Source organism: Hemicordylus capensis, chromosome 16 (genome assembly GCF_027244095.1).
Source record: "Hemicordylus capensis ecotype Gifberg chromosome 16, rHemCap1.1.pri, whole genome shotgun sequence".
In the NCBI taxonomy this organism is placed as follows: Eukaryota; Metazoa; Chordata; class Lepidosauria; order Squamata; family Cordylidae; genus Hemicordylus; species Hemicordylus capensis.
In genome coordinates this window covers 16,723,724-16,747,588 of record NC_069672.1, presented here as the reverse complement: position 1 = coordinate 16,747,588, position 23,865 = coordinate 16,723,724, and the positions used below count along the sequence as shown (strand labels likewise).

The 23,865-nt window shown below is 58.6% G+C and overlaps 1 protein-coding gene across 1 annotated transcript; it reads right to left on the bottom strand.

Annotated features, from left to right (window-relative positions):
* Positions 1 to 523: 523 nt before the first annotated feature.
* FBXO42 (F-box protein 42) lies at positions 524 to 23,527 on the bottom strand. Its single transcript, XM_053280768.1, has 10 exons — positions 23,272 to 23,527; positions 16,735 to 17,025; positions 15,638 to 15,754; positions 11,463 to 11,597; positions 7,375 to 7,528; positions 6,989 to 7,099; positions 6,378 to 6,474; positions 6,043 to 6,099; positions 5,057 to 5,173; positions 524 to 4,645 (listed from the first exon to the last, which is right to left on the bottom strand). Exons 1-10 carry the CDS (start codon positions 23,504 to 23,506, stop codon positions 3,506 to 3,508), a joined length of 2,454 nt encoding a protein of 817 aa, XP_053136743.1. The 5' UTR covers positions 23,507 to 23,527; the 3' UTR covers positions 524 to 3,505.
* Between the last annotated feature and the right edge of the window lie 338 nt (positions 23,528 to 23,865).

Sequence of the window (23,865 nt, the reverse complement as noted above, 5' to 3'; positions counted from 1 at the left end):
CTGCCTCCCTCAGCAGAACATAGTGCTTTTAAGGACCTAAAGAGAAGTGTTTCTGAGCATGTTCAGAGAGCCTTTCCTAACAGGAAGCTTTAAAAAGTGTAAGAACAAGGTGCCACTGAACATGTTCAGAGTGGATTTTATCACACACATATTTAAACAGATTTTATCCAGCCTTAACTCCTGTTTTGTTCTGGCAGCTGGCTGCAAGAGGAGGACTTGTAAGCTTCTTGGGGCAGAGACCTGTCCTTTTGTACCTTGCAAAGTGCATTCCACACTCTGTCATTCATAAATAGCAACTTTAATGATGTGCATTATAGAAGCACCCTTTCTTGGCGGGCCCCACCCTGCTCGAAGGAAGCTTATCTCAAACTCCAGAGGACTGAGTTCAGACCAGTCCTTTGCAGGGCACCTTTGCCAGACACGGCCAACTAGCCTCCTTTCATTGTTGACCCAGTAACTTGGGACACACTTTTCCCCTAAAGGCCGATGACCTCCTTGGAAGAATACACATCCAGACAGCAAAGCGGTTTGAAACTTTTTTCCTTTTTATTTGTTAAATTGCTAAAAATCCGTCAGGGCGTGGGGGAAAACATTTAACAAAAGAAAGAAAAACGAAATTCACACAGAATCCTCATGTTTCCATTTTAAATATCAAGGACATTCACTTTCCATTCCTACAACTTGGATGAACCTAAAATGATTAGAGGTGTGTTTGCCTCTGTGTGTGTGTGTGTGTGTGTGTGTGTGTGTGTGTGGTCCATCCTGAGTCACAGGGGTGCGTGTGTGTGTGTTCCAAAGTGGGGTGGGGGGGGAGACCCTCACTCATCGCACCAGGTTGTACCCTGCTGTGAGGCACAACGAAGATCCTTCTTAAGGTGGGCAGGGAAAGAGAGCAGAGAAGGGAATTCTGCCCTTGAGAAGAGAAAAGTCACTCTTGGGAGCAGAGGGGAAAGAGCTGCGTGTGCGTGGGGTGCTTCGTGCACCACCAGAGTGCATCTGCTACAACCGCACAGGGAGAGAGCAGAGGGGCGTGGGTGTCTCGCGGGTGCTGTTTCCCCCTTTCCCCCAACTCATCCTGCAGGCAGAGGGGCTGCACAGGAGTCAAAGACCCGTTTTTGACTCCTGCACAGGAGTCAAAACCAGCCTTTCCTTCTGAACTGAAGCCACCTGAGCCTGCTCGCGACGCAGACATTTGGGAAATGTGCAAGGATTTCAGGTGCAGGGAAGAATTTGGAATGTTCTTGTCGGAATCCACCAGCAGGGCCAGCTGTGACTACTTCCCAATCAGACAGCGATGTGATTGTATTCGAGGGCGTTCCCACCACGCAAGGAGAAGCAGCATGCAGGGAAACCAAGTCTCCATTCTTGGTTAGGGGGAAATAGTGCCCGTTTCGTGAGAAACAGCCAGAAGGGTGCCCCTGAACACTGCCTCCAAGATTCAAGTGTGTGTCTTTTTGGTTAGGATCCTTAAGTGCTCCTGAGGGCTTTATTTTTTGGCGGGGTGGGGTGAGAATGAGGGAAAACATGCCCCACTTCTGTTAAGACAACACAGGCTTTAAGACAGTACACAGCCCAGCTTGACAGATGGGAGGGATTCACACAGATTTGTCGAGGATGCAGAAAAAAAGGGGGACGCGGACGAAGCCCTCTCTCTCCTCCTCGCTTCTGCCCACCCCCAATTCCTTTCAGGCCCTGGGCAGCAAGTAGGTCAATGCAACACAAGGTTCGTTTGGTCAACAGTCCATTCCCAGTTTGTGGGGGTTCAAGGCTGAGCTCCTAAAGGGAACAGGAGCCGGTGAGTTGGAGGGGGGTGGGAGAGGCCCACGGCCACACGGATCCTCCCTCCATAGCAGGGGGTGGCCACCAGAAGCAGACCCAGGAAAGCTTTCCTCCAGGGTTTCTTTCTGCACAGCCCGCAAACGGCACTCATCTGCAAACCAGGAGGGCAGGGGAGGAGACCGCTTGGAAATGGAAACGGCCTCCAGCAAGACGCAGAGGCCAGGGGTACAGAGCGACTGGCTGAAGCTCTGTGTGGATCGCCTCGTTGTTAAAAAACCCCAAAAAACCCCAGAGAAGCAGCCGCTTTATGGTTGTAGGGAGAAGTGGGAGGAAGGGAAGTCACAGGGACAGGATGGGTGGACCATGTCACCAGGGACAGAGAGAGAGAGAGACGCTGCCTTTAAGCCACTCGCGTGTGTTTGACGAGCAAGGGCCCTTTGCGGGGGGGATGCCGTTTCCATGGGGCCCCTACAGTACCTCTCACCCCCACCCTTGGCTGACTTCCTAGGTTTCCTCCAGCCCCTGCTCCTCCACCCTTGAGGTCCCCCCTTGGACCTCACAAGCATTTCGCCGCCTTCCAAGGGGCTGCCACAGCTTCCACCGGGGGTGCTGCGGACACCCACCCACCCACCCCACTTCCACCAGCCTGCCAAGCCCCTTCACCTGCCCCGTGGCTGCAGCTGGGGCAGGGAGAGGAGAAACCGAAGCTCAGAGCGGGGTTTGCGGGGTGGTGGCCAGGCACAGCCACACCGGCTGCTGCCTAGGGAGGAATAATGAAAGGAGGGCCAGGCTCGGTTTGGAAAGCTCCAAGCAGAAGAGAGGGGTTTTTTTTGCCACCTGAAAACCGAATTCCAAGTTGGATGCACAAGGGAGATGATGCCGTGGAGGGCCCGGGGCAAGGGGAAAGCTTGCCAGCCGAGCCACTGAGGTCTCCTGAACCGGGGCGCAAAAATGTGCTTGCTAACGCATGCCCATCGCGACCGGCTGCGAAGAAAGCCAAGGGCGGAAGGGGGTGCCATTCCACGGCCACCCGGCCTCCCCTACCCTCCAGCGCAGGGCAAGCCTGGGGGCTCTCACAGAAATGGCCAAGAGCCTTGTGGCACCAGAAACACTGCACGGGATGTGCAGGAGAAGCTCTTGTGGGACAGACGCAACCAGGGCCTGTCCCACGGAAACTTCTCCCGCAGAAGTTTCTCCTGCCCGTCTCCAAGGTGTCCCAAGACTATTCCGTTTGCACCGATTCGCACAGCAACTCCTCTGGGACTTATAGTCGGGGAGGGTCCTTCTCCGCCTCCTGGGGCTCCACACAAGCCCCAGGGCCTGCCTTCCCTCCCAGGTGGGGGAGCCAGGCAGAGGCACCAGCTGACCAGGCCTTGCTGCGGCTCAGTCCGAGGCAAAAGCAATCCGGGCCCCCAGGGGCCCCCTCTCCCGCGGCACTGCTCGACGGCCTCCTCTCGGCCCGCTCGCCCGCCCCCTCTTTGCCACTCGTTCTCTCTGCAAAGGAAGCTTCGGAGCCTCAGGCAAGGAGCATGCTGGGAGCCAGAGGGAAGCATTCGCACCATGTGCTCACATTTTCTGCTTTTATTACGGGGTGCGGGACCCCCCGTTCACAGCCTGCTTGCCAAGAGCGCTAAGGGGCGCGGGGGGTCTGATCAGGTAACCGGAAGCCGAGGCGGGGGAGAGCGGCGGGGCTGGATGGGGGGTGGGGGGGGGGAGGCCTGCCGCATTATCTCTTCGCTCGCACGAAGTACAAGGCATTCGTTTTGGGGTAGTACTTGACGTTCTGCTTCTTGTCCATCAGGCCGCCAAAGATGATCACCTCGCCCCGGCCTTGCACCACCGTGTGCAGGCTGGTCTCGGGCGGCCCCACCACGGCGCTGCTGCTGAAGAGCTTCCACTGGACCCGGCCGTGCTCCTTGCTGTCCTTAATGTCCAAGACGTACATCTGCATGGGCTTGCAGTTCATGCTCTGGTACAGAGGCTTGCCCACGTTGAGTGACTGGGGCGGGTGGTGGCCCAGCCGGCGGGCGATGGGAGGCAGCGAGTGCCCGTCCCCCTGGGCGGAGCCCGGGCGAGGGGCGGGGGCCGGCTCGGCGGCGGCGGCGCTGCTGGCACTTTGGCTGCCGGGAGACCCTGGCGAGGACCCCAGAGGGGGGCTCAGCACCGCAAGGGCGGGCGGGCCTTTGGAAGACAAGGCTTTCACCGCTTCCAGGCTCCGCCGCAGGGCGCCCGGGGAGACCGCCCCTGCCAAGGAGCTGGCCACCTGAGGCGGGCTGTGGATGCCGTTGGTCTGCTCGGGGGGGTTCCGGACGCCGCCGCCGCCGACGGTGCCCCGGCTGCTGTCCAGGCTGCTGTCCAGCTGACAGGCCAGAGCAGGCAGTTTCGGCTCCCAGTTCAAATCCACGGAGGCCAGTCTCAGGTCTTTCTGGTCGGGGAGGGAGCCCCGCCGGGGCGCGAGGGGAAGGCCGAGCTTCAGGTCGCATCCTTCGGCGGCAGAAGGCATGCTGGGGGACACCGCCTGGACCGGGCTGTCCAAGGAAGCTCCGCCCACGGCCAGGGCGCCTGGAGACAAGCCCCCGCTGCCGTTCAGCACGGGCGAACTGTCCTCCCGGGCTGGCGAGAGGCTCCCTTCCCGAGACCCCGAAGGCGTCTGCCTCTGTGCCCGGGGCCTCAGGGTGCCCCAGCGCCCGTTCACGCAGGGCGCCTCATCTGCGGTCCGAACCGGAGACTGGGAGCGGTATTCCCGCGTCTCGGGAACCAGGGCTGGGGGCGTGGCACTGATGGGAGACGGGCGAGAGTTCAAGCTGGGGCTGAGGGGCGCCCGCCCACTGGGAGCCTGGCTGAAGACCACCACGCACTGGCCCACCTGGAAGAGAGCAGAGAAGTGCGTCACAGCAGGGCTGGCGGGCAGAAGAGGAGACAGCCCTGCCTGCCGGCGGCGGCGGCGGCACATTCTGAGCGGCAGAAAAAGCGGGACTGAAATCCACAGGTCTCCCAGCTACGACCTGGCCGACACGCGTGAGCACCTGAGCTGTGTCCAGAAACAGAACGGTACATCATAGCCAACAGAGGCATTTCTCACTGACTCTGAACTTGGTAGCCACGAGTTCAAATCCCCGCTCAGCCTCAAGTGGGAGCTGCTGCAGGAGAGGGCGGAGAGTTCACTCCGGGTGACCACTTTTCATCTCATCCCCCTCCTCCCCCCCAGAACCCCAGCCACACTCTGGTCGTCTCCCCTCACTCCCCGCTGCCCGAGACAAGCCCCCGCAGCCCTCACCTTGCAAGCGGGATGGCACCACAGCTCGGGGGCTCCCTGGTCCTCGTTCTCCACCTTCAGGGGCTGCCACGTCCACGGGCTGGAGTTCATGCGCAGCAACCAGGCGTCCTTGAAGAGCTGGGAAGGGGGGGGGGAGAGAGGAGGACCCGGGGTTAGCACCTGGGGAGCAGGACCTCTTCACAGCAGGAAGATATGGGTGGGTGGGTTTTTTTTAAAGAGCAATGCAGCGGGAGGGGTCTTGTCTGCCTGATGGTTTTACTCTGAGGCACCTGACCAAAGCCGTTTCATTTGCTTTCAAAGGAGTATCTTTGCACGGCTTTTGTTGCAGGTTAGAGGTGTGAGTGCCCAAAAGACACCTGGGAAAATTCAGGAAAGGAAAAAGTTTATTCCTGGCTTTTACCAGAAGGCCAAAGATGGAAAAATTTGAATTTTCCCCTGGCTTTGGGGGTGGGGGTGGCAGTGGGAGAAACAAAATCTGGAAAAGTCCTCCCTGAATTTTTCTGGCCTGCACCCCTCTACTGCAGATGCTGCCCACTGGCAGATTTCAGTCTAGTCACGGGGGTAAAAAGTCCTCCAGAAAATGCTCTGGGGCTCTGTTTTTCCATGGAATGCTTTCCCCCACTTCTGAAAATGCAGCTTTCCATAAAGCAAAGCAGGAACCCAATGGATGGATACAGGGCCAGCCAGAGCTGCAATCAACCTCCCCGAGAGAACTGCTCCCCTCTTCTCTCGTTCCACCAACGAGCGCAAGGGGAGACTGCAAACTTCCGGGCCCACCCGCGGCTCATTCAACGGAAGGAGCTCTCTGTGGGCAGAAACCGTCTCACCAGCTAGCGATGGAGATCGCTGTGCAAGCAGGACGCGAACTCTGACCCTGAAGCTGAAGGCCTCAGACCAGGGAGTTCAGAGCAAGCCGGGGCAGCTCTTGGCAGCCATCAGAGGGGACAAGAGACCACCTGGGCCACCACCCAGCACCGCCTACTCACCGCATTGGGCCCACCGCAGCCACCCAGGACCAGGATGGTTTCGTCGTCAATGACAATCTGAAGGAGAGGGAGAGGCGTTGGAGGCAGCAGAAGGAAGACACTGAAAGCCCCGGGGCTGCGGGCCAAGGCGGCCAGTGGCCAACCCTGGGCTGCCAATACAAAAGCTTGCTGGGGTCCCTGCTGTCTGGAAGTGGGCACCAAGCTGCATGGCTCGGAAGCCGCCTGCAGCGGAAGAGCGCTCACTGGGCAGTGAGTTGGCAACCCCAGACGCCCTTCTCTGCCCAGCGCTGAAGCCATTTGTGGTTTGGGGGGGGGGGGAAGAAAGCAAGGCGCACCTGTGACTGGCCCCCTCGGGGGTGAGGGCTGGGGCCAGAGATGTTTGGCTTGGACCAGGCCCACTGCTCCAGATCCAGCACCCAGACGTCATTACTCCTGCAAGGAAAGAGCAGCCCGTGAGGCTCTCCCCGGAGCAAATGCCGATGGGAAGAGCCAGTGGGGTGCAGCGGTTAAGAGTGCTGGACGAGGGCCGGGGAGACCCGAGTTCAGATCCCTGCCCGGCCATGAAACCCACTCCTCGCTCACCCTAACCTCCCCTCGGGGTGGTGGTGAGGATAAATATAACCCTGTGCACTGCTCTGGGCTCCTTGGAGGAGGGAGAGCAGGATATCAGAGTAGTGAATAGAATACAGCCAGCCCAGACAACAAGGGACCCGACAGAACTCAAAAGGAGCCGGGGAAACACAGGAGCTCAGCTCGGCCACGGGAGGAGGAGGAGGTGGAGACCCAACGCCCCTCCAGCCCAAGGAGGTCCCGTCAGGCTCCCGGGCCCTGTGTGTGGCAGGGCTGCCCCACCCGGGCCCACCCCTCCGCCCTGGGCAGCTCTGGCCACTGGTCCCGCTCCAGCCAGCCAGCGAGGCAAGGCAGGGGTCACGAGGGACTGACTCACATTTGCCGGGAGCCCAGGGAGCCCCCGAAGACGATCATTTTGTCCTGTATGACGCAGGAGGAGTGGCCAGCCATGGGAGGCGGGCCGTGGGTTGTCACGACACAGTTCCACCTGCGGAGGGAGAGGGCAGCGGGTGAGCACCGGGCGAGGGGCCCCGGGGCCCCAGACACAGCCCACCCTGGCCCCTTCCCTTCCCCTGTGCCAAGGACGGCCTAGGCCTGGAGAGTCCCGAGGGCCAGGGCTGGTGGAGGGGAGAGGCCGAGGCCGCCAGCTCAGGGCAAGGCAAGAGCAGAGCCACCGGGGGTGTGTGTGTGTCCGGGAGAGGGATCGGCAGGCAGGGGGTCCTGGGCGCTCCAAGCAGGCTTCGGGTCCGGCTGCGCTCTCACCAGTTCTTGGAGGGCGAGTAGGTGTGGATCTCGTCAAAGAACCTCTCCGGCTGGTGCAGGGGGTAAGGGCTTGGCCGCGTCCAGCCGCCAAAGAGCACCAGCAAGTCCTTGTACACCACCAGCGTGGCGCCAGCCTTTGGCGAAGGGTAAGAGCCTGCCCAAAAGAAGGGGGGGAGGGAGGGAGGGAGGGGGAAGGGGGTGATCAGAGAACTGGGCGCCGCTTGGGCAACGGGCTGCGGGCCCACGGAGGACAAGGAGAGCCCTGCTGCTGGGTCAGGCCCCCCAAGGAGGCCCATCCCGCCCAGCTTCCGGGAGCCCACAGTGGCCCTCCAGATGCCCCTGGGATGCCCGCAGGCAAGAGCCGAGAGTGGCAGGCCCTCTCTCCTGCTGCCCCTGGGATTCAGAGGCCGCCGCCTCCTCCTTGCAGCCGGGAGCCAGGCTGGAGCCATCAAGGCTAGTAGCCACGGACAGACCTGCCCGCCACGCCTCAAGAAGCGCTGGAGACCCCACCCAGGCTAGCTGAGGAGGGGACCACCGCTCAGGGGCAGGGCGCCAGCTGGCTGCATTTAGCCAGTCAAGATCCAGGCGTTCTTAAAGGCAGACAAGGGCCGACGGCAAGGCTGCGAGGCTGCAGAACAGCTGCTCTGCAAGCAGAAGGCCCCCTGGATCCCCAACCAGAGCGATCCCGGGAAGCGGGTGAGGGGAAAGGCGCCTCTCTGCCGGAGACCCTGGAGAACGGGCTGCCAGTCTGAGCGGACCGTGCTGGACTAGGTAGACCGGTGGTCTGACTCAGAAGGCGGCTTCATGTGCCCACAGAGTCAAAGGCCTTCTGGAACGCAGGAACCCTCACGGCAGAAGAGGCCAGGAAAAGCAGAGGGAGCCGGCTGCTCGAGCGTCCGGGTGGCCAGAATCAAACAGTCCCCCAGAGAACTGTGTTAAGAATTTTTCCCACTGTGGAAGAGAGTTCTGCTCTCTCCCAGGGTGGAAGCAAAAAAGGGAAGGGCGGGGCGGGGGGGGGATAGTTATTTCAGCACTTCCACTCCCCACCCACACACAGAGCACGGCAAGGAAGGTAAACGTGCACAGAGAGGAACCTTCCCGCAGTGCTCCTAGGGGACTTGGCGTCACTGTCCCGTTACCCATGACCCCGAGGGCCAGGCTGGAGCCAGCACCAAAACTGGGGACAGGACTATTTGTAGCCCCTGCCTGCAAAATTAATGGGCCCAGACTTGTCAAAAATAGGTACCTAAAGTTAGACCCCTGAAGTCTGGCGTACGGGGGCCCCTGAGTAAGCACAGCCCGCAGCTCCCCAGGGAGAGCCGCTGAATTCCTCAGGAAGCCAAACCGGGCAGCCTCGGTGCTTTTATAAAAATAACCGGCCCTGGCAGAGGCTTCCTTGTTGAACGCTCTGGAGGGAAGGCGGGGGGTGGGGAGGGAATATCCAAGAGGCTGAGAGAGTCAGAGGGGAAACCCATGAGTGGGACGGCCACCTTCCCCCTGGAGAAGGGCTGGAGTCTTTTCCTGTCCCACAGCCCAAGCGAATGCAGGAGCAGCAAAGGCTGTGCTGGCCACTGGAACTCCAGCCCCCTTGAAACCTCCAGCCCTGCCCAGAGGCTCCTCTGGCTGTGCCGTTTGGCTCCCCACAAGGACTAGAAATGTCCCCATTTTAAAATAAAAAGCAAAGTAGTGCAGCACGGAACGCTCAGCCTTTCCACCAAGCGGCTAGTGCTCTTCCAGAGGGGACTAGAAGCCAGGTTGCTATGGCACGCGCACACCTCCCCCCCTCCGCGACTGTTTTGTGGGGCACACGTAGGTCATAGGAAGCTGCCTTATACAGAGTCAAACCCTTGGGCAGCATAGAAATAGAAGCCAACGAATGTTGTGGCCTGTATATCCCCTCGGCTTGTAAATGGGTGCGGCTTTCCCTCCACTCCTGAGGGGCTGAGCTCCAGCAGCCGGTCCCAGGAGTCCTGCTCCGCCGAAAGCGCACGCCACCGGGCGGGACAGTGAGCCTGCCCAGGTCCGAAAGAGCCCCCTGAAGGAGCAACTGCTGCCTCTGCGGCCCTGGAGCAAGACCATGGGCAGCACTTCCCCCTCTCCTAACATGGCGCAAGACGCATTTGCAAGAAACGGCACATGCGGCTGCGCCCGCAGGGGGGAGGGGACGGGGACGGGACACGCAGAGGGGAAAGGGACGCACCAGTCGCCCTGTCTTGGCACGCTGAGCCTTGAGGTCCAGCTGGCAGGCTGCCAAATGCCCTCAAAGCCGCCGTGCAGCAGGGCGGCCCAGCACAGCTTGATGGCGCCACCATGGGGCCAGGCAGTCTCTGGGGGAAGGGGGCAGGACTCACTCCTGCCTGCGACGGAGCCATGATGTGGGCCGCCCAGAACATTCCCCAGCGCCCGAAAGAGATGGCCATCTTATTCTGCGTGCCGGACTTCTCTTTCGTCAGCGGAGCGGAAGTGGGACGCCGCCATCTTAATTTTACGTGCTGTAAATGTGTGTCCCTCCCCAGACAGGGCTGAGAGAGACTCCTGCCTGCAACCTTTGGAGAAGCCGCTGCCAGTCTGGGTAGACGAAACTGAGCCAGAGGGACCAAGGGCCTGACTCAATAGAAAGTCGCTGCCTATGTTCTCTGGAGGAAGGGAAGGACACCAAGCTAAGGATTTGACAGACACACACCCGGGCTTTCCCCCAAGGGATAGTGACCTGAGTAGACTGAAGGACAACTGTGGAAAAGGCCCCCTTTGACCAGTACTGGATTGGCTCATTAGGTCAGGGGTTCTCTAGCTGCGGTCCTCAAACTCTGCTGGATCACAGCTCCCAGGACCCCCCAGCCACAACAGAGATGATGGGAGCTGTAGTCCAACCACGTCTGGGAGCCAAAGTCTGAGAACGCCTGCATTAGGTTTTAGAAATGATTTAGAAATGCAAGTTGTATTTATTTTTCGCTTCTGAAAGTAGTGCCAGCTAATTATATCACGAGCTTAGCTGTACACACAATTGCACCTCAACCAATGAAGGACAGACTGCTCCCGCCAGAAGTATTGCGTTAGTCTCTCTTGTGGGCTGAAAAGGCGGGATTCCTAAAGATGGCCGGGGAGGAGATCCTAGAAGATTAGAGAGCCTCTCCGCGCATATTCAGCTCGGAAAGGCAGCCAGCAGCAGGACGAGTGGCAGAGGGCCACGGTTTGGCTTTGTCAAGAGGGGATCTCCGTCACTCTTCGCAGCCGTGGTGGGAATCAACCTGCAGCCTTTCCTCGGCTCGAACGGTGAGCCCGAGGATTGTGGGAACGGACTCGTTTCCCACGCTCCCTCTGGTTGCTGGGGGTAACCGGCAAGAGGCAAGTCTTGTCAGCTCTTCCACATACCTGAACCGGGAACACCCAAAGCTCTGAAGAGCAGACGGCCCTGTGTCACGGCTGCCTGCTCCTGCAGAGAGGCAGGCGCCTGGGGCCTCCGAGAGCCAGCCGGGCCGGGAGCAGGTTTTTCTGAGCAGAGGCCGCAGCTCAGTGGGAGAGCCCGTGCTCTGCAGGCGGAAGGTCCCTGGGTCCCCTCCCTGGCAGCATCTCCAGGTCAGGCAGGGGAAGACTGCCAGCCCTGCCCGAGAGGGCAAAGGAGGAGGCGCCTGCTTAAAGATGGAGCCTCTGCTTGGCATGCAGACGGTCACAAATGCAGGCCCGGGCAGCAGCAGCAGCACTGGGGAGGTTTGGGAAAGACCCCACCTGAAGTCTGGGAAGCTGCTGCTGCCGGTCAGTGCAGACACTACCTAGCCGCTAGCAGAGCCCCTGCTTGGCACGCAGAAGGACCCAGGGCCGATCAGGGGGTGGATGGTGGGAGAGGTCTCGTCATTCAGCAACAGTCGGAGGGCCACGTTTGCCCAGCCCCGAATGCAGAGAGAAGGCGGAAGGGGCCGGAGCCTGCATCCTTGTGGCAGGAGGCGCCTTGCGGGGGGATCGGACAGCAAAAGCCCCAACTGTCAGCAGGCCACGGCCCACCCTCCCCTGACCTCTACGGCAGCCAATGCCAAGCGGCAACAGGCAGAGGCCGTAACAAGCAGCGGGATCCGGCAGCAGCTGCCCCTCACCTGAGGCCAGCGGCCGAATCCATTCTTTGCTGTTCAGGTCGAGCCTCCAGAGGTCGTTGAAGGCAGCGTTGCAGCTGCTCTGCGTGCAGCCCCCAAACACGTACATGGATTGATTGACGCCGTAGTAACACGCACCTGGAAAGCAGCGAGCAGAGAGACAGCCGGTCAGTGGGAGCCAGCCAGGTCTCTCCCGGCCTCTGCCAGCCTTCCCATTCCTTCCCCTGCTGGGCCCCGTTTCAGACCCTAAATCGCCAGGCACGTCAGTGCTGCTCTACCGAGTATTCATCAGGCCACCACCAAACCATCGCAAGCGCTTGCTGGAATATCCCCCACCCACCCACCCCGGTGCCCTAAATAGACCGCAAGCCAATTTAGCAGGTTTGTTTGTGCCACTTAGGTGAGGCAAGCAAAATGCAATCTTAAAAAAAAAAATTTAAAAATCACACCCCACATGAATTCTATGTGCTGTAAGAATCACAAAATGCTTCCCAACAGCCAGAAGCAGCAGAACGTCAACTTATTTATCCAAGGATACTGTTTAGCAGAGCTGCTGAACCCGAGCGGCCTCCAGCCAGGCCGAAACCCACCACAGGAGAAGTGCAACTCCACAGAAGGTTCCTCGGTCATCCCCAGTGAAGCTCAACAAGCCCAGCAGCTTCTGGCCATTCAGGGCCAATATGTTCCAGTGAACCAGCCGGGATTTTATTGTGGTTTCTAGGGGGAATTCTAGGCTCGCTCTCAGTCGTGATGCTTCCTCCTCTTGGAAACGATGCGGTTTATTGGTGTGATTGCCTGCCTGGGGGGTTCTGTGTGCTGTAAACCGTCCCAGGGGCTTTATTATGAGAGCCCCGTGGTGGGGTATACATTTTAAGAACAAACCGGGTTGCTAGCATTCCACACCCCTCAGCATTCAGGCCTCTCGAGGCCCAAGCAGGATCTCAAGACAGCCTGCAAAGGTGTAACCCGCTTGCTCCAGAACACAGGAAGGTTCTTTGCTCCAAGGGACACACAGCCAACAGCTCGAGCAGAATTTACACGCACCCCAGCCCAGATGTCCCTCCGTTAAGGCACTGGGGCTCTCAAAGGCAGAGAGAGGGGGCCTGTTTTCAAGCAAGGGCGCTGCTCCTTGCCACAAAGGCAGCAGGGAGAGGGGAGAAGAGGGGAGCCCTCGTTGCTCCGGAGTCAAATGCCTGTGAAAGAGACCCAGGCTGATCACCACGGCCAAAAACTCTGGGAAAATGCAAAGGCCGCGTGGGCAATGAGGGACCGGAGGCAGGTCAAAGTCCAGGCAAGAAGGGCCCTGGGGTGGAGCAGCGAGACAAAGGCGCAGGGGCAGAGGGCAGGCTGTAAATCTGCAAGGGGCACTGATGCCACGGACAGGGGGTCAAGCCCAAGAGCAGCCATAAATACCCAGGGGGTTCAAGCTCAAGGACAGCCGATGCCGGGCGGTGGCATTTCCCTCGGGAGTGTGGAGAGGGCCGCAAATCACACAGCTGCGTCCAGCAGCGCTGCACGGCTCGTGGTGCAACTTGCTGAAGTGAGGTAACTCGGGACAAGGAACTTTTAACACCCCCGTTGCTCCAAAGCCGTCTCTCCGGGAGAGGGACAGGGACAGAGAGGGGCTCTGAATGTGCTTGTGGTCAACGATGGGAAGACGCTGGCTCTGGGGGTCTTCCCAGTCCTCTCAATAAATGTGAGTTGCAGGGGGAACCACTGGAGTTGGAAACTGTTAGAGCAGAGCAGCAAGGAGACCGACGACCTCCTCGTCTGTGCTTGGAGGCTCGAGATCAGGGATGGGCAAATCTGGCCGGCCAGCTGTTTGAACTGCCACTCCCATCATCCCCAGGAACAATGAACTGCGACTGGGGATGGAAAGAGCTGTCGGGCCAGGTTCGCCCAGCCCTGCTGCTCTCAATGGAAAGACCTTCATGTCTAGGGCAGGCAGTGAGTGCCTGTCTCCGACACACAGGGGCCTTGTTCACTCCGCAGCCAGGAAAAGAAAGACCGACTGACCGAGAGTCACTCCCCACACTCCACCTCAACAATTACTCTCGGCTTCTCTGACCCCTTGCTGGGTCCCAGGATGCCCCCCACAAAGCCTCGCCTGGGAAGAGCCTCATCAGGACTACGCCCAGGAGAACGGGCTGCCATAAAAACTGGACAGTCCATCACGCCCGGACAAAGGGTCCCCGTGGCAGGGGGAAGCAATGAAAACCCTCGCCCATTATGCACCCATTGTCTGACCCACGACTTGTCATGCAGATGGCCCGCTGCCCCCCAGAAAAGCCCCTCTGACACCTCGGCACCCTGGCTCAGGCTGAGAAGCAGAGGCCCTGGCCAAAATCCACTGCGGGAATTTTGGTGCGTTCAGGTATTTCTTTGACGCTTCCGGTGGGGCTAAGCCTCCTGGTGTAAAAAAGAAAAGAAAAACATGCCGGCCCTTTTTTCAAAGGAAAAGAAGAACGAGAGACTTGAGGAATCGGTCTGTAAGAAGGTTTATCTGCCTTGAGAATGCTATTCCAAAGATAGTTGTGTGTCTTACTCCCTGATGAAGAGAGCTGTGTCCAAATGCCTTGATTTGAAACATTTAGGAAAAGTGAGTGATTTCTTTCCGTTCTAGCTGCCTTCTACTGAGCCAGACCTTTGGTCCGTCTCCAAGGGCAGCCCCGCGTGGGATGCAGCCGTTAAGTAAGCAAGACTGTGACACAGTTACAGAAGGCCCACTGACAGAACCAAGGGCGGGGAGAGCAGAGGGAAGGGGGAAGCCAGGCTAAGATGTGCCCGAGGCCATGCATGCCCATCCTTCAACCCCAATTCTCTTTCTCCCCACCCCTCACTGGAGGCCCCTTCCTGCCCCACTCCCAGTTTCAGCTGGCTGAGGAAGCCCGCCTGGGCGCCCTCAAAACACTGACATCCACAAACACACAAGGTGCCCAACCCAAAGCAACAGCAGCAGTGCAGAAGCAGACCAGTTTAATGTGGCATAAACCCATACAGGCCTGTTTCGACAGACAGACAGTCGGACAGACACGCACGCACAGGGAAGGGTGCAAGACCAGGCGAGGCATGTTATGACTTAAACCCACAAAGGATCCTTTTCAGAGGGAAAAAAAAGCAATCTCTCTTCAGGAATGAGTCACCAAAGGCCCTGTCATGTCAGAGTGATGACGAAATGATTTTCCCGAAAGAACACCCACAGAACCCAGGTGCCCGCTTCAGGGACGCCACGCTTGTGTGAAGGCAGGGATGAGTCGTTAACAGAAGAGCAAGCGAGGAATCGCTCTGCACACAGCCAGCCCTGGCCTCAAATCCCCCCACCCCCGAACCAGAATCAGTCTCAGACTCATCTGAGGCTCTTTGGGGTCAGGGACTGAAATGCAGAATTCTTTCCGACCACAAACCCACAACAGAACTGTGAGATTTGGCTCAAACTGGCCCACAGACATGCAAAACCAATCTGTAAGCTAGGCAGCAAGGCTGTTAAACGGAGAAAAAATTGGGGTGAAATTTTTGTTTAAGGGAACAGCTGTTTGAAGAGCGTCCTCCATTTGGGTTGGTTTTCCGCCTCCTAAGGCAGGGGTCTCCAGCAGAGGGTACTAGTACCTTTAGGAGTAAATGGGGGGGCCTCCCAGGGGGCACTTGGAGGCACCCCACCTCCCCACCCTTCAGCTGCGTGCAAACACACACTTCCTCTCTCTCAAAATCTCTGTGGGGAGAGGTGAAGAAAAGTTGGCTCAGTTTATCAGCCAGACAAAATATTTTACTTGTCAAGCTATATTGGTACATGGCTCATCAGGATTTTTTTCCACTCGCCAGGCATCATTTTTCACTTGTCACTGACTAGTAGACTTGTGGGTTTCTGCAGCCCTGTCTATGGAGTACCTGAGAGGAATGTTTGCAGCAAAAGGGGCACACATGTATTTAAAAGGCTGGGAACCCCCATCCTAAGCTACTCACTCTACCAATTATATGGTGGGACACCACCTCTTTTGCAATCATGAGGGCCGAGAACGGCACCATCTCCTCCGTTTCCTAACCAAGTTAGGATAGACTCCCTGGGCAGGAGGACGTGGTCTGCAGGGCCCCAGAGCCAAATCCCCTTGGGAGCCCACGGATCCAGAACGGCACACGGACCTTCCGGCTGGTGCCTGCTTGCCTTCCAGCTGGGTACTTACTGTGTGAGAAGCGCTGGGTGATGGGGGTTCCAGGGTAGGGATACGTGCGGCTCTCCCACTGGATGTTCCCCTCTTGAACGGCCTTGATGAAGCCGTGGTAACACTGATGGGCGACACCTAGAGGAGGAGGAGGAGGAGAGAGCAAAAAGGCACAGATGCTTCACGCTGGGAAGCTGGAGAGTGACCCCGCCTTGAGAGCCACCACCCACAATGCACGGTGGGAAGGTCGAGGAGGCTTCTGCTCCTGCACCCAAAGGTCTGACTCAGCACCATAGATGTAGAGAGACACAGTCCGTTTGGGGTGTCAAGGATATTGGGGGCGGGGGGGGATCCCTGCATTGTTCCTTATTTGCCTAGAAAAGATGATCTACCAGTCACCTTGGCCCCTATAACTCCCTTGTGTTTTTAGGACCCAAGTCTGGCTATGCTCCTCAAACATCAGGACTAGCGAGGGGGCTCATTATGAACGTTGAGCTGCCTGTTTATAGTCAAGATTCGTGCGGGGGGGATGAATAAGTTTTGAACCCTCTTTCCACATCAATGACGGATTGTTTTGTTTTTGCATGACCGTTTGTTTATTGTGGTTTGTTTGGTATCACATTTAGGGATGCATGAGTACACTGAGTTGCATTTCTGATGCCTCGTTATTGCTGTGAGCCCCTTTGAGCCGGAAAAGCAGCACCCACCTACTGAATCAAGTGGGAACCAAATGAGGAGGATGGGGATTGCTCAGCTCTCCATGAAAACATAAGCCCCCGCTTGCCGACATGAGCAGGCGGAGGGGCAGCTCCTCACGGGCTCCCTCCTCCCTCTCTCCTTTGCCCTGAAAGAGGCGCCTGAAAGCTTCCCCTTCTGGCTTGCATTTACCCTCCCATCTGATTGCAGCAAATTATTCACTGAATTCTTAAGGACTAGAAACCGAGTGCATGTTTTAAATGTCCCCCCGAATCATGAATTCTGCCACAATAAGCGGGGGGGGGGGGCGGCTTTCTAAACGCAGAATGCACAAAGCTCTGGCCCAGTGTAGTGGACCTCCCACTGAACAGCCCGGATTGGGGAACACGGCGTGTTAGAAGGAAGCGGCTTCCTGCCATTACCTTTGATCAGCCGATACCACTGCTTGCAGACGAGGGCGGCCGTCTTGTGCTCCTGATATGGCGAGAGGAAGGACAAGATATACTCCAGCACCTCTTCCGGGAGCTCCAGCATGGACCGGTGATGCTGGGGCTGCTTCTCCTCCTGCTGCCGCCGCTGCTCCTCCTCCTCCCTGGGGCGGGACTCCTCGTCCTGCTCCATGCTCCCTTCCGCCGCGGCTTCCTCGGGGTCCACCGCCATAAAGCTGTCATCTTCGCTGTCTGAGGAGTGAGCCATGGCATTCCACTTCGCAGCTGCCGGAGAGGGGAGGACACAGGACACCACACGTCACGGGCCCCGTCGGGTTCCCTCAATCAGCCCAGTTGCAAAACAGGGGCCGGACGCAGCCCCCACCCCCCGCCCGCCCGATGCCTCGCTGCTCCCGGGTGGAGGTGCGCCAAGCAGGGTGCGTGAGAAGGGGAGGGGAAGCCAGAGAGGGAGTCCTCTCCCCTCCCCACCCCACCTGACAGACGTCCTTGGACTTTGCTTGGCGGCCACACCTCTGCACCCCCAGGGTGGCTCCTGAGCAACTCTGGAGAGACCTCGACAGCTCCTGTCTCTGCAGCCACGCCCACAGCATTGTGCAAACATGCCGAGTATCTCCAGTGGCAGGGAGTGGAGGGGGCCAGCTCGGCCCAGGAGGGTGGAAACACCACGGGGGGGGGGGGGGAATGCCTTCAGCTCACAGTCTGAGGGGCTGCGTCTTGGGGGCCAAAACACGCTTCCCCCAACCTGGCCACAGCTTGGTCCCAGGACCTCGGGATTCTCCCACTAGCATATGGTTGGCCCTGCATTTGCCAAATCCAAATGAAGCCACCTTACCCCGAGTCTGGCCCTTGCTCCCTCTAGCTCAGGATCATCTACTCTGACTGGCAGTAGCTCTCTCGGATCTCCGAGGGGAGATGCTGCCAGGGATTGAAATGGAGACCCTCTGCAGGCAGAGCCCTGGCGCTTCTGATGGAGAGACGAAGCTGCTTCCTAATGAGCCCACCTCCCTCTTCAAGGTTTCAGACAAGGAAGGCCCCTCCCAGGCCCTGCCTAGAGATGCCGCCAGGGACTGATCCTGGAGCTTGCAAAGCCGGGGCTCTTCCAGGGAGCTACATCTGTCCTCGGCGTCTTGCAGTCGCCAGGGAATCCCAGAAGGATCGCTGCGGCCCAGGATGGACCACCCCATCTCCCTCCAAGTGGGCAAAGCAGGAGGCACAGCTCGCCAGAGTTACTGCCCAACTGCAAGGACGAGACCAGCCCGTCGTTCTGAGAACCCAACAAGACGACAGGCTCCCTGTCCAAACACAAGGGGGAAATGCTCCACACCAGAAGACAAAAACTTATGCCCCAGGAATCCACAGCGGGGAAACCCAAGGATCGCAGGTCCACACACCTCCTGAAGGAGAGGCCCGAGATCCTGGCACTGCCCTGATCCCCAACTGCGTCCTGCCCCGACGAGGTCCTGCCTCTGGCACAGAAAGGCACCCCAAAGCAAAACGAAGGAAGGAGAAGCCCTGGGAAGAGGAAGCTCCTCTCCCTCCGAGGTTATCTTGCTAGACATTTCGTGCATTCAGATACATAAAGGTACATCCAGCCAGCCACAAAGGGGTCATTCCCAATGGCAAGACCTTTAAGGAAACGAGAGGGGGGCTTCAGAATTGGGGGGGTCTGCCTTGTGCTCATCAGAACTCCATTCAGGAGGCTGCAGAACTTTGGCCCTTCTGCTGTGGTTGGATGACAACTTCCACCATCCCTATCCACAGTGGCCGATCACAAGGGATAATGGGACTCGTAGTCCAATATCTGCAGGAGGGGAGAAGTTGTGCAGCCCGGCGCTAATCAGAGCCAGGCGCAAAGTAACAGCTGGGAGTGAAGTCAGGCACAAAGCGATCGGTTCCAGGGTGGGCAGGTAGGTTTGCCAGTGATTCCCCTCGCTCCGTGAGCCACACGCCAGGACCACATGCATATACGGATACAAACCAACGCCCAAGTGACTACAGGCAAGAATTCCAAGCACAACCCTGAACGGCCCGGCAAAGACGCACAAAGTCCTTCTCCAAAGCGACCAAAGAAGGTGCCTACTTTGAAGGTAAGGCGGAGAGAGGAGCTCAGTGGCACAAGATTGCCAGGGCAAAGATTTTCAGGCTCACTCGCAGTTTCAGGAAACGACAAGATGGGTCAGCACTCTTAAGAATCAAGCCCCATTTTCCAGATGGGGAACAGCAAGGCTCAGAGAGAGAGAGAGAGAGCGAGAGCGAGAGCGCATTGTTTAACAAACTGTGAGTCAGAAATCCTGGCGGACCTCTTGCAAATCACACTGTGAACTACCAACAGACCCCCATCCCCCCTTCTGCCCACCGGGTTTGAGCAAGAGGAAGAGAGTGTATGATCAACCCAAGGCAGGCAAAGGATGCTCTGTTTCCTCCAACCGCACGCCAGATGGGGCTGTCAGCTTTGGAACGCCTCCCGCCCGCTCAGTCCCTGCGAGAAAATGAGCAATCCGGGGTTTGCTGTAACCCTGACTTTTAGGCAGTGAGCTGTCTGGGGGCCGTCCCCCACCCAGTGCAGCTGCTGGCTAATTACACCCTCTGTGCTGGCTGAAGCAGGCTTTCAGCGCTCGGTTCTGCAAAGGGAACATCCCACCCCGGAGGGGACTGTCACCGACACTCCTGAAGGGTTTGACAGGACAAAACCTCCTCCCCGCACCTGCCTGGTCTGATCACAAGCGGCATGTGTGGGTATGTTTGGGGGCAGGGGGGTTAACACCACACAGCACCAAGACAGAGAAGGCAGGCAGGGTCTGGCATGAAAAAGCCTGAGATCCCAGCCCTTCACACCCAGTGGATGCTGAGGGTTGCAGGAGTGGGTGGTTCTCTCCCTTTTGCACTCCAAGCAAGGCCCTCTCTTAGGCCAAGCTTCACATCCTCATACAGGGAACGGGGCCGTAGCTCAGTGGTAGAGCCCCGGCTTGGCACGCAGAAGGTCCCTGGTTCAATCCCTGGCGGCAGCAGCAGCTCCAGGTAGAGCGGCTGCCAGTCTGTGCAGACGAGACTGAGCGAGATGTCAGGAGCACAGGAAGCTGCCTTACACCAAGTGGAATACTGCGCATCAGGTCCTGTTGGGAGGGCAGGACCAAGGAGGAAACGCAGCCCTCTCCATTGTCAAGCAATTCCCAGCGTGGCCGATGGCTTCCATTGCAACCAGAGCTGCAGTCTTGCGAACGGGATGCCTCCTTCCTTTTCTTCGGCTCCGAGTAAGTTAAACCACCAACGGAAGGCCCCGGGAAACAGGTGCTCAGGAAGCGCCTGCTTACGCTCCCCTAGCCGCTGTTCACACTCTCTTGGGCAAATGAGCAGCAGCAGTGGCTTCTGCATGGCGCCAGCCCTACAGTGGTTGTCAGACTACAACTCCCATCACCCCCAGCTGCTGTTTCTTTGCCAAATGTGAACAATTAGGTTATGCCATTAGCCTTTGCCCTTCCCGCTGTGGGGCAGCTGTGGGCCGACAAACAGGTTCTTTCCCCTGGCCTACAGAGCCTCCCTAGCTGACACGGAAGCAATATATTTTGTACAGGAATGCCCACAAGAGCTCCATGCAAGCTATGGGGAACAATTCGGGGAAAGTCCGTCAAGCCTCAGCTCTGCCACTTAAGTTCACATGGAAATCCCTCGGCCTCTTCGTTTCACGTGCAAACACTTTGCTCCAGCTGGTTACACCACAAAGTACACATGCAAAGCAGCCCCAAATCACCTGCCTGCAAATATATAAATCAAATAAACAGACAAACACACACACGGACATTTGCACACATACCAGAGGAGCTGGATGGGGGCCAAGGTCTACCTAGTCCAGCAGATTGCCTCTAAGTGGGGATAGCTGATGCCCCAATGGGGAGACCCCCCACAACCTGAGTCCCACAGTAACAAGGAGGGTTTTAAGGCCTCCTAACTTTGTCCGGCAATGGTTTTCCCTGTGACACTCTATGGATGCGAAAGCTGGACTTTGAAGAAGCAAGAGAGGAAAACTATTGACACTCTTGGACTTGGGTGCTGGAGAAGACTTTTGAGGAAATATGGACAGCCAGGAAAACAAACCAATGGATCCTCGAACTAATCAATCCAGGATTCTCACTCAAGGCACAAATGACCAGGCTCAAACTATCCTACTTCGGACACATTGTGCGAAGACCCAGCTCCCTCGAGAAGTCCATAATGCTGGGGAAAGTGGAAGGCAAGAGAAGAAGAGGACGACCAGCAGCCAGGTGGATGGACTCGATGATGACAGCAATGAATGCACCACTGAGAGACCTTCAAGGCCAAACGGAAGACAGATCATCCTGGAGAGAATCTATCTAGGTGGTCGCTAAGAGTCAACACCAACTTGACGGCATGTAATCAATCAATCAATCAACTTTCTCTGGACTCTGCATGTTTCCCCCAAGGAACAGACTTCTCAGATCCAGGGCAGGACTTAAAATCAGAGCAAGAGGTCAGTTCTGGGACAGCCCCGAAAACCACAGCTAAGCTCTGGCTCCTGCGGAGTAGCAAGGAGAGCCTCTGAGCACCCGCCAAGCCTGCCCCCACCCACCACTGCCAGGGATCAGTGGCAGCGCCAAAGCCACCACTCTGAAAAAGGCAAAGTCACCAGCAGGGGAGGGAGTGGGGAACGCACTGAGAAGTTTGCGTCTGGCAAGCGCTCCGACGAGGAGTCTGGACAGGGCTGCTGGCGAGACGCAAGCACCGATTTCTGCCACATCACATCAGCGTTGAGAGAGGAGGAGGAGGAGGAGGAAAGGCAGAAGAGCAAAAGGCTGGGCTGGGAGACCTGAGAATCTGGCAACAGCCATGGGGAGTGTGTGGCATCCTGGGGCAGCCACTCCAAAGCTGCATTCTCACCAAGCAGCGACTCCAAGGCGAGCAGAACCCCCCTGGGAAAGGACCCTGGGGGCCAGGGAAAGGCCTGCCGCCCTGGGGTGCTCGTGGGAATAACAGGGAAGGTGGGGCAGGCTTGGGAATCTCCCCCTTCCAGCCCCACACCGCTTTAGGGGGAGAAAAACACCCTTCACTCCTGACAGACAGGGCTGAGAGCTGGAGCAGCCAGGCCTGGGGCGAAGCTGCAAGAGGAGCAGGGAACGACAAGCCCCTCCGCAAGCTTCATCCAGAGCCAGGCTGGGGTGGGTCTTCTTGCCCCAGTGCCATGGTGCACCCCAAACCCTATCCCAGCATGGACTGCTCCCTCCTTTCTCACAGTTCTCTCCAGTGGCCCTACAAGCGGACCACCAACTCAAAAGGGCATCACCCACCCACCCGCGGGGAAGGGGCCTCCCTCCACTCATCAAAGGATTCCCCACCACCCAGGTGGGCTGGCTTCGCTCCCTTGCTTCCCGAGACGCAGCACGGCTTTGCTCCCCTCCCCAGCTGGGACCTGCACCCGCATTTTAAGCCCTCTTTGGCTCCCCAGGAAGGAGAGACCCACTAGTCCCAGTTGTGAGACATACACACACACACACACACACACACACACAGCCCTCCACCCTTCTCTCTCTGGAGCTCAGACACACACACACCCTCCGGCTGGAAGTTTCCCACCTCTCACGCCTCCTCCCAATCCTTTCCCGGCCAGGCCAGTCTTCAAGCAAAGCGGCCGGGGGGCCCCATCTCTCCACACCAGGCACCCCGGCCCCAAGATCCCACTTGGCAAAGCCCCTCCATGTCTCTGTTAGGAGACCACCCCGCAATCAGGGCTGTCCGGCTCCGTCTCTCCAGGACAGACACAAATAAATAAAATGTCCCTACACTTGTACAAATAGGTGGGGCAGGGAAGATCTCAGGCTGCACATTTCATGCAAGATGGGGCAGGTGGGGGTGGGGACCCCAAAGAACAAGAAAAAACCCCTGCCTCTCAAAATGAAGACCAGTCTCAGCCCCTGGGCTGGGGGGCAGCCTCCTCCGGGCCCTTCCCCTCCAGAGCCAGACCCCTAGCTTGAGGAAAAGGTGGGGCTCACCCAGGAGGAACATAGTGGGGCACCCTGGCCCCCCTCCCCTCCACAAGCCTGGGGGTGAAGCCCCTCCCAGGGCGGGGTCTCCCCCCCTCTCCTGACACGCAGCCAGGCTGCCCCCCCCGCCCCATTCAGCCCCCCCCCGGCATCCCTAACCCCACCCTTGAAGGAAAACCTGCAGGAAGGAAGCTGCCCAGGAGAGAAGCCCCTCCCCCCAAATCCAGGTGTGCCTCTTTATAGGAACCTGGGGGGGGCAGGGTCTGTGGGGGGCAGCCCCTCCCCTTGAGGCCGGGGGGCTGCTCTCCCCCGCTCCAGAGCAGGGCTGGAGCCCCTCCCCCCAAGGTAGAGACCCCCCCCGACATACACACACACACACACAAAGGCAGGTGGGCTGCAGCCCCTCCCCCCCAGGCAGGAGCCCCTCGCCCTAATTCTAGGGACGCCCCTCCCCCCGCGCCCAGGTGTGTGTGTGGGGGACGACTACCCCCCATCCAGCCTCCCCCCCGTTCCTCACCTGGCCCCCTCCTCCTCCTCCTCCCCCTCCTCCTCTTCTTCTTCACAGTCCTTGCTGCCGCCTGGGCGGGCGCCCCGAGGAGCCCAAGCCGCCTTCGCGCGGAGCCTGAGCCCTTCCGGCCACCGTCGCCGCCGCCATCTTGCCGCCGCCGTCCCGGGCGGGGAAGGAGGAGGAGGAAGACAGACGCGGGTGGGGGGCAAGCAGGGAGGGAGAAAGCGGCTGCAGCCACGCGCATGCGCGAGCCGGGAGGGGGAAGGAAGGGAAAAAACCGTCGTCGCCACGTGACGCAGGGGCGGAGTCGGCGAGGGACGGGATTGTCCTGTCAGGGGAGGAGAGAACGCGGCGGCCATCTTGAGAAGGGTGTGTGTGTGCCTTTTTAGAGCGCCATCTTGGTGAGGGCTCCGGGAGCCGCCGTCCTCTTGGGTTGGGGCGCCCTGCTGGGACTGGGAAGGGCCGAAAGACTAGAACTCTGTTTCCAACCAAGGACAGCCAGAACGTGACGTGCCTCTAGGTGGCCCCCAAGCAGGGCAGAAAGATCTTTTTGAGCCCGGTACTCGGTGGTAGAGTGCATCTGGACATGGAGGGTCTACTGCC